The sequence below is a fragment of the Carcharodon carcharias genome, chromosome 3, assembly GCF_017639515.1.
Source record: "Carcharodon carcharias isolate sCarCar2 chromosome 3, sCarCar2.pri, whole genome shotgun sequence".
Taxonomy (NCBI): domain Eukaryota; kingdom Metazoa; phylum Chordata; class Chondrichthyes; order Lamniformes; family Lamnidae; genus Carcharodon; species Carcharodon carcharias.
The window spans coordinates 115,585,782-115,601,221 of NC_054469.1; the positions used below are offsets into that span (position 1 = coordinate 115,585,782).

The 15,440-nt window shown below is 45.2% G+C and overlaps 1 protein-coding gene across 4 annotated transcripts in view; it reads left to right on the plus strand.

Annotated features, from left to right (window-relative positions):
* LOC121276383 (glycoprotein-N-acetylgalactosamine 3-beta-galactosyltransferase 1-like) overlaps window positions 1-15,161 on the plus strand; it is a 45,142-nt gene extending 29,981 nt beyond the window's left edge. For all 4 annotated transcript variants that reach the window (XM_041184720.1, XM_041184721.1, XM_041184722.1 and 1 more), the window contains exon 4: window positions 9,788-15,161. In XM_041184720.1, the coding sequence (XP_041040654.1) occupies window positions 9,788-9,937 (150 nt within the window). In that variant the 3' untranslated portion in view covers window positions 9,938-15,161. The remainder of the gene's footprint in view (window positions 1-9,787) is intronic.
* Window positions 15,162-15,440: the final 279 nt, after the last annotated feature.

The window sequence follows — 15,440 nt, forward strand, 5'->3', positions numbered from 1 at the left end:
TGTTTAATGACCCCTTTGAGGAACCCCACTGCAGAGGCACAAAAGAGGTACAACTGGAGACATATGACCACGGGAGCCACAGTGGACCAAACCATTGGCTTGCTGAAAATGAGGTGCTGTTGCCTTGACTGATCAACATGCCTCATCAAGGGTCACCTGGATTATAGTGGTGTGCTGAGCCCTGCATAATATGGCACTGAAGTGAGTACTGCAGCTGATGCCAGAGGATGGTGGAGAGCACATGTCATCCTGGGAGGAAGAGCAGGATCTTGAGGCATTGTTTTATCCTGCCTCAGGCCTGCCTTTCTGAGAATTCTGCAACTCCCTCACCCAGGCATGTTTCACTTGAGAACTGTGTTTGCTGCATTGAAAATCATAATCCTTGTGCAAGGCTCCCCCATCAGCAAATCTCTTCCTTACAAACAGGATTCCACCCATCACATTCACAGCCTTACCTTCTCATTAGTGGGGCTCACGTCATTCAGGTGCATTTACCTGACAACAGCCAATGTGTTATCCAACAAAGTTAATGCTGTGACGATAAGTAAGTCTCAAGAACTCAAGCCATCCTTGAAATAAAGTGCTTCAGTGGCACATTAATAAATACAATGCAATAAACACACAAGTGATTCCTTTTGTTCAACTAAGACCTTTTCCTCTTAAGTTTTCATCTTATTCATTTATGGTATTACACACATGGCTTCAGCAGAATTGGAGGCAGGGTGTCGAACAGCCTTGAGAAGAACTCCCGCTGCCATCAGCCCTTTCTCCATCTTCCCTCTTAGGGCCCACCTGCACTTCCCTACTGACCAAAAGTGGAGAGTATTTGACTGCATTTGAGCATAACATTTAGCTATCAAGGTGAGTCTTTGTCTAATGCTTGCAAAGTAGCAACCAACTAGTGCAGGCCATTGTTGTGGGCCAGCATCTATTCAGTGACCTGCCATATCTGATTCTTCAGGAGGTTGACCACTCTTTCAGTGGAGGTGGTTATTTGCACATATGCCTGAGGCATCATGGTACTCCTACTAGAGATGGACTCCTCCATTTTCTAATAAAGAACATGCATGCCTTGGGAAATTCTGACAGGGACACACACATTTCCCCTTGCTGCTCCACAGGCTCATTGCATTATCTGGAGGCTCAGCATCTGTGTCCAGGTGAGCAAGGCTTGAAGTGTCCTGCACCCTCCAACAGGGATACTCCCTTCTCCAGCTCATGTGTGATGTGCTCTTTACCATGTGCCACCCTATCTAAACTGAGAATCTGGACCCAAAAAGGATTGTGCATCTGCACTAATGGAGGGTGCAAAAGAATAATGTGACAATGCATTCTTCTGAAGACTCCACAACACTTTCAACTCCTCTGGCACTTTTAATGCACCTGTGGGAGATGAAACACATGAGTTAGTGCTGAACTTTAGTGAAATAAGGTAACAAGGCAGCATAGCTCGTAGCATGACATTTGGTGACATCAATTCAATATGATAAACAAGTGCCAAGTTTCAGTGTGACATTGAATGCTGTCACTAGTTTCTGGGGCCACCCCTGTTTCTCCATTGCCGACAACCTGTTCTGCTGACCTGCAGGGCTTCTTCCTCCAGCAAAGTCAGGATTGTCATGACTGCAGCTCCACTTCCAGTTCTGTGCCTCTCCCTTTAGTTGTGGACTCTCTTTTCCGGCAGTGTGAAACGACAGAGTTAGGGACCTCACACCCCTAACTGATTGCTGAGGACGGAAGGTGAGCATTTGAGGAGGGTGACTGGAATGGTAGTGAGAGGTCATAAGGTTGCAGTTAAATGTGAATGGAGAATTGACATGGAGATATGAGGTGGAAGCTGGAGAGAAAGCAACGTGTGTGACTAATGGCTCAGTTATAGCAGTCGTTTAGAAGCCTGCTAGGGAGATTGAGAGGGTGATGGCTGCCAGCTGAAAGTTGCAGGACACTCACCTTGCTGGACCTTATGAGGTGATTGAACCTTTAATGGCACTGGATCCTGGCCCTCGCCAGCACACTCTTCTGCAACTTCATGCCATGCCTGCTTGGCAAGACTGGCTGATATCTTCCAGCCATTCTCCAGAAGGAGGACTTCTCTCCGTGCTCTTACTGCTCGCAGCATGATCTTCAAGGATGAAACTTTGAACTAGGGTCGGGGGGAGGGGTGGGTTGGGAAGAGGCAGCCTTTCACATCCATGACCTGGCTCTTTCTTCGCCCATACTGCTTGTTTTTGTCCAAGCAGGTGCTGCCAGTGTGAGTCCTGCTTGGCGTCTGTTAATTAGGTGGGTCATCCTATGCATCCTCCATGATTGGTTGAGGAACCTGAAGACAGGCTGCTAATTGTTTTGTTCGGGGAAAGTACATGAAGGTGTTGGGTTCTCGACCCTGAATAGTTTTGCCATTGCAGTTGGGACGAAGTTGATATGATTCCACCCATTATGTCTGAATATCTTAAGAGCTAGAGGATCATAGGATCATAAGAAATAGGAGCAGGAGTAGACCATACGGCCTCTTAAGCCTGCTCTGCCATTCAATATGATCATGGCTGATCTTGGGCTTCAACTTCATTTTCCTGCTCGGTCCCCATACCTTCTGACTCCCTGAGAGGCCAAAAATCTGTCTATCTCAGCTTTAAATATTTTCAATGATGTCACATCCATAACTCTCTGGGGTGGAGAATCCCAAAAATTCACAACCCTTTGAGTGAAGAAATTACTCTTCATCTCAGTTCTAAATGATTAGCCCCTTATCCTGAGACTGGGTTTTTGTGTTTTCAGTTCCCCAGTCCGGAGAAACAACCTCTGTGCCTGCCTTGTCAAGCTCCTTCAGAATCTTATGTTTCAATGAGATCACCCCTCATTCTTAACTCCAGAGAGTACAGGCCCAACTTACGCAGCTTCTCAGCATATTCTTGTTCTCTAATCATTAAAGGCCAACTTGCCATTTGCCTTCCTAATTGCTTGCTGTAGCTGCATAATAACTTTGCGTTCCTTGTAGGAGTACACTCAAGTTCCACTGAACGTCTACATTTACAAGTTTCACGCCTTTTAGGAAATATTCTATTTTGGTATAATCTGCATTTTTCAGAGTTTTCACCTTTATCTGACTTATGCTATTGAAGTATTAAAATGTCCATGTTGCTTCTTACCCTTCAGAATAATGTTTTAACCTTTTTCTGTGTGGTCCTATATTGATCCATGTGAACCTCCTATACATTTTTCCCCTTAAAGGATTTGGAGAAATCAATCTTTCTTCATATTTTGTTTTTGATTCCATTCAGGGTGATGCTCGTTTAGTCTTCATTTCCTGATCCAAGTGTGAATGTGTACCGCATGCTCAGGTTTATTTAAGAGTCGCATGTGACTTCCATTGAGGCATTGCACAACTCTTATCACCTCCCTATCCTGCGATAGTCAATTTGGTTGAACTGATCTTTAACATTAAAGTCTGCTTTTTAAATATATCACAAAATGCATCAATCCAACTGCTACCTCTAATCTGTAGTAATCTGAAAAAAAGTTTCTAATTTTTTTCATAACCCTACCGAGCATAGTGCTAAGGGGCGTGGGGAAATTTTGCCCAAAGATGGCCCTTTGCACAAGAAGTTCAGTAGAATGGAACTCCCAAGAGTGTACATACACTCTGGAAATCAGGCTGTGTTTGTATTTAGAGATCTTCAATGCAGACTGGATAAGAACAGTGCAGATCTGTCTGAAATACAAAGAATGGTGCATTGCTGATTGTTCCATGCTTCATAATCTACTGATTGTGTATTTGAACTTTGAACACACCGTTTCCAATCAATTTCAATTAATCTTGGCATTAAATGTGCAACATTTACTTATAATGATTTACCCAACTCTATTGAAAGAGTGGGAAGGTGACAAAACGTTCTTTGTAAGCTTTAACTCAGTATTTGCCAGGTATGAAATTGTTTTAAACCAGGCCTTTTCGCATGGGGTTGGGGAGGGGCGCATTTCCATTTTTCTCTCACTCGAGGGGCCAGTGAGCAAATTTCAGAAAGATAAGGGTTGGCATAACATTAAGCATGAATTTCCAAAAAAAAAATTAAAGTAAGAAAGGAAACAACTTGCTGAGCAAAAATAAGGCAATGTCAGTGCAATAAATTGATAATGTTTTTAAATAAGAGCAATTCAGAAAGATGACCATTAGTGTGTGAGAGGTCAAAATATGCATGTCTGGCTCACTCCTAGTCTCAGGGTGCTCACTCACTCACTGTGTGAGTGGGCGTGAGTATGTGTTGGTGTGAGAGAGTGAGTGAGCACCTGAGATTGGGAGTGAAGTCAGACACACATGCACGTGCCCACACACACACACACACTCTCACTCTCTCTCACACTCTGACTCCCTGTCTCGCACTCCCTGACACACACTCTCGCACACTATCTTATTCTCTCCCTCTCCCCCTCTCTCTCTCTCTCACATGCACGCACACACACATACACTGCCTCACACTCTCTCTCTCACACACTCTCTCCCTCACTCTCACTTGCTCTCTTTCAAACACAGATGCACACACACACACAAACTCTCCCCCCTCGCCACTCTACCCCCTTGCGCTCTCCCCGTCACGCTTTCTTCCCTTGTGCTCTCCACCATCATGCTCTCCCCCTCTCGCATTCTCTCCCCCTCTCACACTCTCTCTCTCTCTCCCCCCTCGCACTCTCACTCTCTCTCACTCGTACCCTCTCTCGCACTCTCTCTCTCGGTCTCGCTCTCGCACCCTCTCGCTCTCTCTCACGTCTCCTCTTGCTCTGTCTCGTCTCCTCTCTCTCTGCCTTGCCTTCTTTCTCTCTCATATTCTCTCTCTCTTGTATTCTCTGTCTCTCGCGTGCTCGGTTTCTCGAGCGCTCGGTCTCACGTCTCCTCTCGCTCGGTCTCGTGTCTCCTCTCACTCGGTCTCACCTTCGCTCTCTCATATTCTCTCTCCATCTTGTGCTCTCTCTCTCGCACTCCATCTCTCTTGCGCTCTCTCTCTCGCACTCTATCTCTCTTGCGCTCTCTCTCTCGCACTCTATCTCTCTTGCGCTCTCTCTCTCGTGCTCTATCTCTCTTGCGCTCTCTCTCACGCTCTCTCTCTCTTGCGCTCTCTCTCTCTTGCGCTCTCTCTCTCTCGTGCTCTATCTCTCTTGCGCTCTCTCTCTCGCGCTCTATCTCTCTTGCGCTCTATCTCTCTTGCGCTCTATCTCTTGCGCTCTCTCTCTCGCGCTCTATCTCTCTTGCGCTCTCTCTCTCACACTCTATCTCTCTTGCGCTCTCTCTCTCGTGCTCTATCTCTCTTGCGCTCTCTCTCTCATGCTCTATCTCTCTTGCGCTCTCTCTCTCGTGCTCTATCTCTCTTGTGCTCTCTCTCTCGTGCTCTATCTCTCTTGCACTCCCTCTCGTGCTCTCTCTATTGTGCTCTCTCACTCGCGCTCTCTCTCTCTTGCGCTTTCTCTCTTGCGCTTTCTCTCTTGCGCTTTCTCTCTTGCACTTTCTCGTGCTCTCTCTCTCGTGCTCTCTCTCTCGCACTCTCTCTCTCGCGCTCTCTCTTGGGTTCTCTCTCGCACTCTCTCGCACTCTATCTCTCTCTCTCGCACTCTATCTCTCTCTCTCGCACTCTATCTCTCGCGCTCTCTCTCACACACAAACACACACAAACTCTCCCTCTCTCTCTCTCTCTCTCTTTCTCTCTCCCACACACACCCCTCTCAAACATTTCCACACTCACCTTCGCACTCTCTCTCTCGCATCTCTCTCTCTCTCGCACTCTCTCTCTCTCGCACTCTTTCTCTCTTGCACTCTCTCTCTCGCTCTCTCTCTCGCACTCTCTCTCGCACTCTCTCTCGTACTCACTCGTTCTCACTCTTTCACTATCTCGCACTCTTTCACTCTCGCACTCTTTCACTCTCGCACTCTTTCACTCTCGCACTCTTTCACTCTCGCACTCTTTCACTCTCGTACTCTTTCACTGTCTCATACTCTTTCACTGTCTCGTACTCTTTCACTGTCTCGTGCTCTATCTCTCTAGCGCCCTCTCTCTCGCATACTCTCGCAGTCTCTCGCACTCTTGGTCTCTCTTGAACTCTCGCATTCTCACCCTTTCTCGCGCACTCTCTCTCGCATACTCTCGCTGTCTCTTGCACTCTTGTTTTCTCTTGAACTCTAGCACTCTCGCCCTTTCTCGCACTATCTTTCTCTTGCACACACTCTCTCGCACTCTTTCTCCCACTCTCTCTCTTGCACTCTGTCTCGCACTCTCTCTCTCGCACTCTCTCTCTTTCCTGCACTCTCTCTCTTGCACTCTCTCGCGTGCTCTGTCTCTCGCGTGCTCTGTCTCTCGCGTGCTCTGTATCTCACACTCTCTCTCGCACCTTCTTGCTCTCTCTGGCACTCTCTCTGGCACTCTCTCTCTCTGGCACTCTCTCTGGCACTCTCTCTCTCTGGCACTCTCTCTCTCTGGTACTCTCTCTCTCTGGTACTCTCTCTCTCTGGCACTCTCTCTCTGGCACTTTCTCTCTCGCACTCTCTCTCTTCCACTCTTTCTCTTCCACTCTCTCTCTCTCTTACACTCTCTCTCTCGCACTCTCTCTCTCTTGCGCGCACTCTCTTGCGCGCACTCTCTTGCGCGCACTCTCTCCCTCGCGCGCACTCTCTCCCTCGCGCGCACTCTCTCCCTCGCGCGCACTCTCTCCCTCACGCGCACTCTCTCTCTTGCGCGCACTCTCTCTCGCGCGCACTCTCTCTCGCGCGCACTCTCGCGCGCACTCTCTCTCGTGCGCACACTCTCGTGCTCTCTCACTCGCTGTCTCACTCTCATACAGACACACACTCTCTCTCACTATCTTATTCTCTCCCTCCCCCTCTCTCTCTCTCACACACACACACACATACAATCCCTCACACTCTCTGTCTCACGCACTCTCTCCCTGACTCTCACTTGCTCTCTTTCAAACACAGACGCGCACACACACAAACAAACTCTCCCCCCTCGCCCCCACCCCCTCTTGTGCTCTCCCCCCTTGCGCTCTCCCCCTCATGCTATCCTCCCTGTGTTCTCCTCCCTCGTGCTCTCCACCATCATGCTCTCCCCCTCGCACTCTCTCTCCCCCCTCGCACTCTCTCTCTCTCACTCTCGCACCCTCTCGCTCTCTCTCACGTCTCCTCTTGCTCTGTCTCGTCTCCTCTCGCTCTGCCTTGCCTTCTTTCTTTCTCTCTCGTATTTTCTGTCTCTCGTGTTCTCTCATATTCTCTCGCGCTCTCTCTCGCGTTCTTTCTCTCGCGCTCCTCTCTCTCTCTCGCGCTCTCTCTCTCGCTTGCTCTCTCTCTCGTGCGCTCTCTCGTGTGCTCTCTCGCTCGCTCTCTCGCTCAGTCTCGCGTCTCCTCTCGCTCGGTCTCGCGTCTCCATTCACTCGGTCTCGTGTCTCCTCTCGCTCGGTCTCGCGTCTCCTCTCGCTCGGTCTCGCGTCTCCATTCACTCGGTCTCGTGTCTCCTCTCGCTCGGTCTTGCGTCTCCTCGGTCTCACCTCTCCTCTCGCTCGGTCTCGCGTCTCCTATCGCTCTGTCTCGCCTTCACTCTCTCATATTCTCTCTCCATCTTCCGCTCTCTCTCGCACTTTATCTCTATTGCATTCCCTCTCGCGCTCACTCTCTCGTGCTCTCTCTCTCTATTGTGCTCTCTCTCACTTGCGCGCTCTTTCAATTGTGCGCTCTCTCTCACTCGCGCGCAGTCTCTCACTCGCGCTCTCTCACTCGCGCTCTCTCACTCGCGCTCTCTCACTCGCGCTCTCTCACTCGCGCTCTCTCACTCGCGCTCTCTCACTCGCGCTCTCTCACTCGCGCTCTCTCACTCGCGCTCTCTCTCGCGCGCTCTCTCTCATGCTCTCTCTCTTGTGCTCTCTCTCTCTCGCACTCTCTCTCGTGCTCTCACGCTCTCTCTTGCACTCTCTCGCGCGCGCTCTCTCACTCGCGCATTCTCTCTCACTCGCGCATTCTCTCTCACTCGCGCGTTCTCTCTCACTGGTGCGCTCTCTCTTGTGCCCTCTCTCTCTCTTGTGCCCTCTCTCTCTCTTGTGCCCTCTCTCTCTCTCTCTTGCGCCCTCTCTCTATCTCTTGCGCCCTCTCTCTCTCTCTTGCGCCCTCTCTCTCTCACTCTCTCTCACTCTCGCGCTCTCTCGCTCTCTCTCTCTCGCACTCTCTTTCTCACACTCTCTCTCTCACTCTCTCTCGCACTCTCTCTTTCCATCTCTTGCACATGCTCTCTTTCTCGCTCTCTCGCATGCACTCTATCTCTCACACTCTCTCTTGCACTTTCTTTCTTGCTCGCACTCTCTCTTGCACTCTCTCTCTCGCGTGCCCTCTCTCTCTCGTGTGCCCTCGCTCTCGCGTGCCCTCTCTCTCGCGCCCTCTCTCTCTCGCGCCCTCTCTCTCGCGCGCCCTCTCTCTCGCGCGCCCTCTCTTTCGCGCGCCCTCTCTCTTGCGCGCCCTCTCTCTTGCGCGCCCTCTCTCTCGCGCGCCCTCTCTCTCGCGCGCCCTCTCTCTCGCGCGCCCTCTCTCTCGCGCGCCCTCTCTCTCGCGCGCCCTCTATCTCGCGCGCCCTCTCTCTCTCGCGCTCTCTCTCACACACAGACACATACAAACTCTCCCTTTCTATCTCTCTCTTTTTCTCTCTTCCACACACACCCCTCTCTCACTCTCAAACATTCCCACACTCGCCTTTGCACTCTCTCTCTTGTGCTCCCTTGCTCTGTCTCTCACGCTCTCTCGCTCGGTCTCGCATCTCCTTTCGCTCAGTCTCGCATCTCCTTTCGCTCGGTGTCGTGTCTTCTCTCGCTCTGTCTCGCGTCTTCTCTCGCTCTGTCTCGCGTCTCCTCTCGCTCGGTCTCGCTTCTCCTCTCGCTCGGTCTCGCGTCTCCTCTTGCTCTGTCTCGCGTCTCCTCTCGCTCGGTCTCGCTTCTCCTCTCGCTCGGTCTCGCATCTCCTATCGCTCGGTCTCGCCTTCACTCTCTCATATTCTCTCTCCATCTTGCGCTCTCTCTCTCGCACTCTATCTCTCTTGCATTCCCTCCCGCGCTCACTCTCTCGTGCTCGCTCTCTCTATTGTGCTCTCTCTCTCTATTGTGCTCTTTCTCTCTCGCGCATTCTCTCTCTCGCGCACCCTCTCGTTCTCGCACTCTCGCGCTCTCTCACTCTTGCGCTCGCTCTGTCTCTCTCGCGCTCGCTCTCTCTCGTTCGCTCTCTCTCTCGCGCTCGCTCTCTCTCTCGCGCTCGCTCTCTCTCTCGCGCTTGCTCTCTCTCTCTCACGCTCGCTCTCTCTCTCTCGCGCTCGCTCTCTCTCTCCCCCCAGCGCTCTCTCTCCCCCCCCGCGCTCTCTCTCGACCCCCCCCCGTGCTCTCTCCCCTTCCGTGCTCCCTCTCCCCCCATTGCACTCTCCCTCTGTATACGCCCACCCAGCCTTCTCAGCCTCTGTCTCTCCGAACATGCCCCGTAACATCTCTCTCCCCACATGCCCCGCCAGCCCCTCTGTCCCAGGTGTCTTGCCAGGCTCTCTGCCACCCACATGCCCTGCTAGCCCCCTGACACCCTCATGCCCAGCCAGCCGCTCTCTTTGTCACTCCTCCTCTTGAAACCCCCTTTTTCCACCGTAGTCTCACTACTGCTGATGTTTGCTGCTCCTCCAACCACAGACTGCTGATAGTTTTACTCAATAGGCACTTAGCCTTTGTTTAAAAATGTGGTACCAGATTTACACATTTGAATTTTTTTTGATGCAGTTTTTTTTCTTCTCAGGGTCCTGGATGCTGTTCTGATCTGGCAGTGTCATTTCACTACATTGATCCCAAGACCATGTACTATTTGGAATACATGACTTACCATCTACGACCTTATGGCTACAGGTTTAGGTATAATCCAGACTCCCTACCAAAGAAGCTGGAGTAAACAAAATCAGTTCTGTACTGGTTCTGTTTCAGACATACAGCAATTAAAGAAGTTGTAAACATGCAAATGTTAGAAATTAATGATGAAGACTTTGATAATCATCAAAAATGTTTTAGAACTTCTCTTCATGCAAGTTACACTGGACCATACAAGCCTTACAATGCAACAGAATTATATGTAAGGTTAGAATTCACATGAATGGAAATTAATAGCTGATGGCACCAATCAGATTACTTTCAATTGTATTTTCTGCTGGCTTGAAGTAGCTAGCAAAAAATTTTGTATCATTATAAATAAAAGCATTTATAGCTCTCCCATGGCTTAGTGGAAAATATACTACCTTGACTCTTGGTGTTTAGTCACAGAGTAGAAATGTAACTAAATTAATTGCCAGACTTAGCTGAGTTACCTAAACTCAGCAACAGTTGAGACCACCACAGTTGGCTTCAGTTTTGCTGGGCTAGGAAGGATTAAGAACATTCAGATTTTCGATTTCTGATCACAGTGATTCCTGCTGGAAACATGCACATTGGATGGAAATAAGATCAGATAGTGACATTTGTAGGTGAACAACTGCTCTGTGTCACACACCTAAATGGCCATTTGGGACAACACTGGAGAACTGCAATAGTTTTTGGAACTGTACCCCCCGTAAGACTCAAGACAGAAGGGGTAATGAAGGGTAGGATATTTGGTGGAACCATAAAAATTTAATCTTTGCCATTACATATGTTGTCCAGGTGGTAATTAATGATCATACATACATAATTGAAGTTAAAAGTGACTTTTTGGAAGTTTGGGGGTAAATTTAACATCAGTGGAAATAAAAAATGGGGAGAAATGTAAAATGGGCTGCCAGTTCACTATCACCCATTTATACCATCTCACACAGTCAAGATTATCGCCATAGAATCTTGCATTTTGCCTTTTTGTACCTGTGACAACTAGAGCTATCCAATTAGTTATTCTCCTCTGCACTCTTCCTATAGCCTTGCAATATTTACTTTTATTTTTTAAATATTAAACCTATAACAGGTACTGCACTCAGTTTAAAGTTGCATTTGTGAAATCAGTGTCTTTAGCCTGAATATGTTGAGGGCCACCCAGGATTGACTTTATAGCATAGAAACAGGCTATTTTGTCTGCCTATGCAAATTTTTCACTTCATGAAGTAATTTGTTCAATCCCACAATTTTTTCTCCAACCATGCCCTCCTAACATTTCTAATGTCAAAAACCTATCTAATTCCCAAAGATTTGATGAACTCTGCTTCCATATGGGTTTAGAGAATATAATATTCTAACCACCTGTTTGTAAAGACATTTTTAAAGCTCTTCAATTTGCCTTAAACAATGCCACACCTCAGAAATCATTTTTTTAAAGCAACATGGATTAGGCATGCATCTATGTAATCTGAAAATACACTTTATGACTGTTAAGTTAAAAGCTGCAGATTTCCTACTTTTAAATTATACCACTACAGTTGTTGGATTTGGTATTGAATCTCTAATAAAAAAAAGAAATTAGATTTAGGAACATTTGATGACAGGGATTAAGTTTTGTACCAGTCTGAATAATTCATTGAATAGAAATGTTCTGGTTCTTGTTCTCTTATCTGAAAGCAAACAAGTCTACTACCAAGCAATTTGTAAATAACATGAACATGCTTTTAACACCAATGTCAAAGTCATCTCACTATGTAAGCTAATGATTGGAGTTGGAAATTGGTATTGATTCGGATTTTCAATTCTCACTTGTATAAAGGAGAGTATTTTATACAAATGCACTACCTGTATATAGATTCTGGGAAAATATTTGACTTTTCGTATGTCTGGGTGCCCTGTTTACACAGCTCATATGGGGATTATCTCTTAATTTTAAATAAATGATTTTGTGGTTGATTTTGTGAGAGATGGAAAACATGATGTGAAATGTTTTTGGAGTAACAGTGTAATTGCTGTGCACTACACATTTTAATGGATACAAAAATACTCTTCTATGCATGCTTATTTAATGTTATTGTTTGTAAAGATGAGCTGAATGAATAACTTTGTTCAGTGTCACTGCACAATTGTTAATTAGTAGAAACTATCCAATATCTACAGTATTAACTGACCTCTTCCATGCATTATTTTCCACCTGGACAAAACTATGCCACAAGGAGGTAAAAAGCATAATGAACAAATGAAAATGAGTGCTAAACTAATAGATCTACATTGCTTCACAACTCTGGCTTAATACAAGGAACTTTACATTTTAGTTCTGATATCAAAGTGTTTTAAAGCTGGCATCAAGACAATTTGGAATTCCATTTTAGTTAACCTTAATCCTGTCCTCTTTCAAGTATAAATTTTTATTCAAGTACACTTTTAACAGCTTGCTACAACATTCCATTATATCTGCCTAATTTATTTTGGATATTAATAAATCAGGCCAGACCATATGCAAACAGTACTAATTTCCTGCTTGTCTCTGGTAATAAGGCCATGAAATTATGCTGTGAGATAAAAGATATCAACGTTAATGCATTAATTTATAATTTCTCTGGTCTTTAAAGGAGGCAGCAACACATTGATTTTTAAATATGAATAGAAGAGAGCAGAAGAACAAAATATTAGTGTTGAGTCACTACCTACAGCACAATTTCAAGACTCAAGTTCTTTTTCTTCCTTGCAGGTAGTCAGTTTGTAACCTTGTTTTCTTGCTGTAACATATGTTTCCAAAGAAAAATATTTCTGTAGTCAAAAGTACAATGATGGAAATGCACATTACATCATTAAGCAGTTGAAAGAGAAAGATAAGTTAAGATTTGCTTTAAGATGAGTTATGTGATGCTAGTCTGTTTAAAAAAAGCTATCTAGTTTACTTGATGTTTTGACTATTTGCTTCAAAACCTCAGGCGAACAAAGAAAAATAGTGCAATCAGTTGGACCGGTTTCATGTTCCAAATATTGACAAAGTTTCCTCTGTATGTGGGGCCAGTAGTTGAAAAATATTTTTTGAGATGAATTTTCAGCATTAAAAGTACCCACCATTAGAAATGCATTTTTTTAAAAAAGCATCCACATGAAGTTACTTAGAATATTTCAACTTGTGGAAAGTCTATTTGCATTCATTCAAATGCAAAGTTTTGTATGGTGAATGTCATACCGTAGCTATTTTGTGTGCAGCATTTTCTTTATTTAAAGGGTGAAATAACTGGGGCAAAATTTTTAGCGCTTGCCCGACCTGCTCGAGTGTAAAATGAAGCGCATTGACTTTGGGCGAATGTCCCGACGTCAAAGCGCAGTCGCGCGATATTTCGTTTGGTGCGCGCGCGCCAGTGTTGGCAGCGCGCCTGCCAACAAAAGACCTGATAAGGCCAGTAAATTATCAATTAAGTTGAATTTTTCGCTGTCTATCTAACCTTACGGTTGGCAGGCAGGCAAAAAGGCCAAGCGGCCTTTGCACTTTTTAGGAAACCTCATCCACAGGCGGGATGAGATTTCCTAAAGCAGATAAAAATGAAATAAAAATTTTAAACCTAATTAATAATGAGCCTGCTCATGTGACAGAGTCACATAAGGGGACATGTTTCATGACATTTTTCTTATTTTTTATGCTCCATGCCTCGGGGTGATTATGAAACATGTACTCATGTGCATGCACGATCTTCGTGCTTGCCCTGCTCACACTCCTCTCCCCACCCACATAGGCAGCGCTGAGCGCTGCCGCTTTCGCTTCACGCTGGGCGGGCCTTAATCGGCTGGCTCGTGAAATTGCCTTCAGGCTTCTCGACCGCCCCCACCAAGCCCACCTGACAAGGGTGAAATTCTGCCCTAGGTATTAATATGGTCTGTCAGTAGACATTTTTTAATGAAAACAAACCAACTTGATCTACTAAGATAAAAGCAAAATACTGCAGATGCTGGAAATCTGAAACAACTTGACCTACTGTTTGTTTTACACTGGGGCCAAAACCCAGGTGTACAGATTATGCTCATGGGAAAAATTATTGTAACTAAACAGGAGGATGCAGCTATGATCAGAAATTGTGGATGTGTGTGTGTGGGTGTCTGTTACCTTTTGTAATAAGTGTGCTTGATGCTTTGATCAAGACAATTTTATGCATTTAAGAGTTTATTTTTGTGTGTTCTGAAATTTAGTATGTTTTTTTTACATGTGTATAGTAGTGAAATTTCACTATAGTTTGAGTAATGATGTAATGAATTCCCTTTGTTAGCATCAGCCTTTACTCTTGCAGTTGATTTAGTTATTCTTCTAACTTCATTGCCAGGAATGATCACTGATTGAATTTATTATTGAACCATTCCCAATGTAGGTCTCTATAATTGATATAATTCCATCAGTGCCAAGTCTGCCCATGTATACTGTGAAACACATTTAGTAGCTATGGCCAGCTCTTTGATATTTGGTTCTACATGCTATCAATGGGGAAAGTATGGATCAGCTGCTAACTTACTATTGTTAGAGCCAAGTGCTGTAATTGCGACCATTTGGATTTGCTATGGATGAGATTTTGCTCACTAAGCCACCCAGAAAGTCCTTCAGTCACTGTCAGCAGCTATCCAAGTTTTAGGGTTGCTTTTGTTGACTGAGGCAAGCTTATAATGTAAACTTGAATTGATCTCTACAGACGTAAAAGTTGCTGTTTAACAGCTAGTCTCCTGCTGGAATGAACAAGAATACTCCACAGTATAGTTAATATTTTGGATGGGATGTTCTTTTACACTGTTTTACATGGTTACTAAGTTTATGGGAAATTACTATAAGGGCCAAGAGACACTAGTAAATGAGTTTGTTGTGGATTAACAAACTCAGTTTAATGAATTATGAAACTCCAACTTCCTACAAATTTAGAATATTGTTATTTGAATCACATGTTTGTTTTTGATTCTTAAAAGCAAAATAATGCCACCTAAATACTGTCATAAAATGCAGTTGATTCCTTTTGTGTTAAAATTGGTAATTTTTAGCTCTTGAGATCTAGCATGTTTCAAATTTCTGAGGCTTTTCAATTTTATTTTTAATGCTCACATCTGTAAAGATAAAATAATATATTGCTTTTGTCAATCTGTTGTAAGTTGCTCATGAAATTTGCCACTGTCTTGAATTTTACATTTATATGTTTCCTTTCAGTGATTACACATTGTTTATAATGAACCTTTCTGTACATCACTTTAAATGTTATGATTTGAATAAAATGAAGTTTTATTTCATGAAATATATCATTTAACAGTCCTTTTAAGGATAAGAATATTTGAGAATAAAAATTTTTCTGGAGTTTTGTCCACTTGCAGTGAATTGAATGTTTTCATTTGAAATTGTCTTTGGTATGTCTTAGTCCTGCTCTATTATTAATATTTTTAAAATGGATATGAAATATGCTATACAGATCCGGGCTGCAGTCCTTCTCAAGGCAGGAAAATGGGTGACCTCTCAAGAGTGTATATGAGAAAAGGTACAATAGTTGTCGGCAAAAAGTAACCTGGACTCTTCAAGA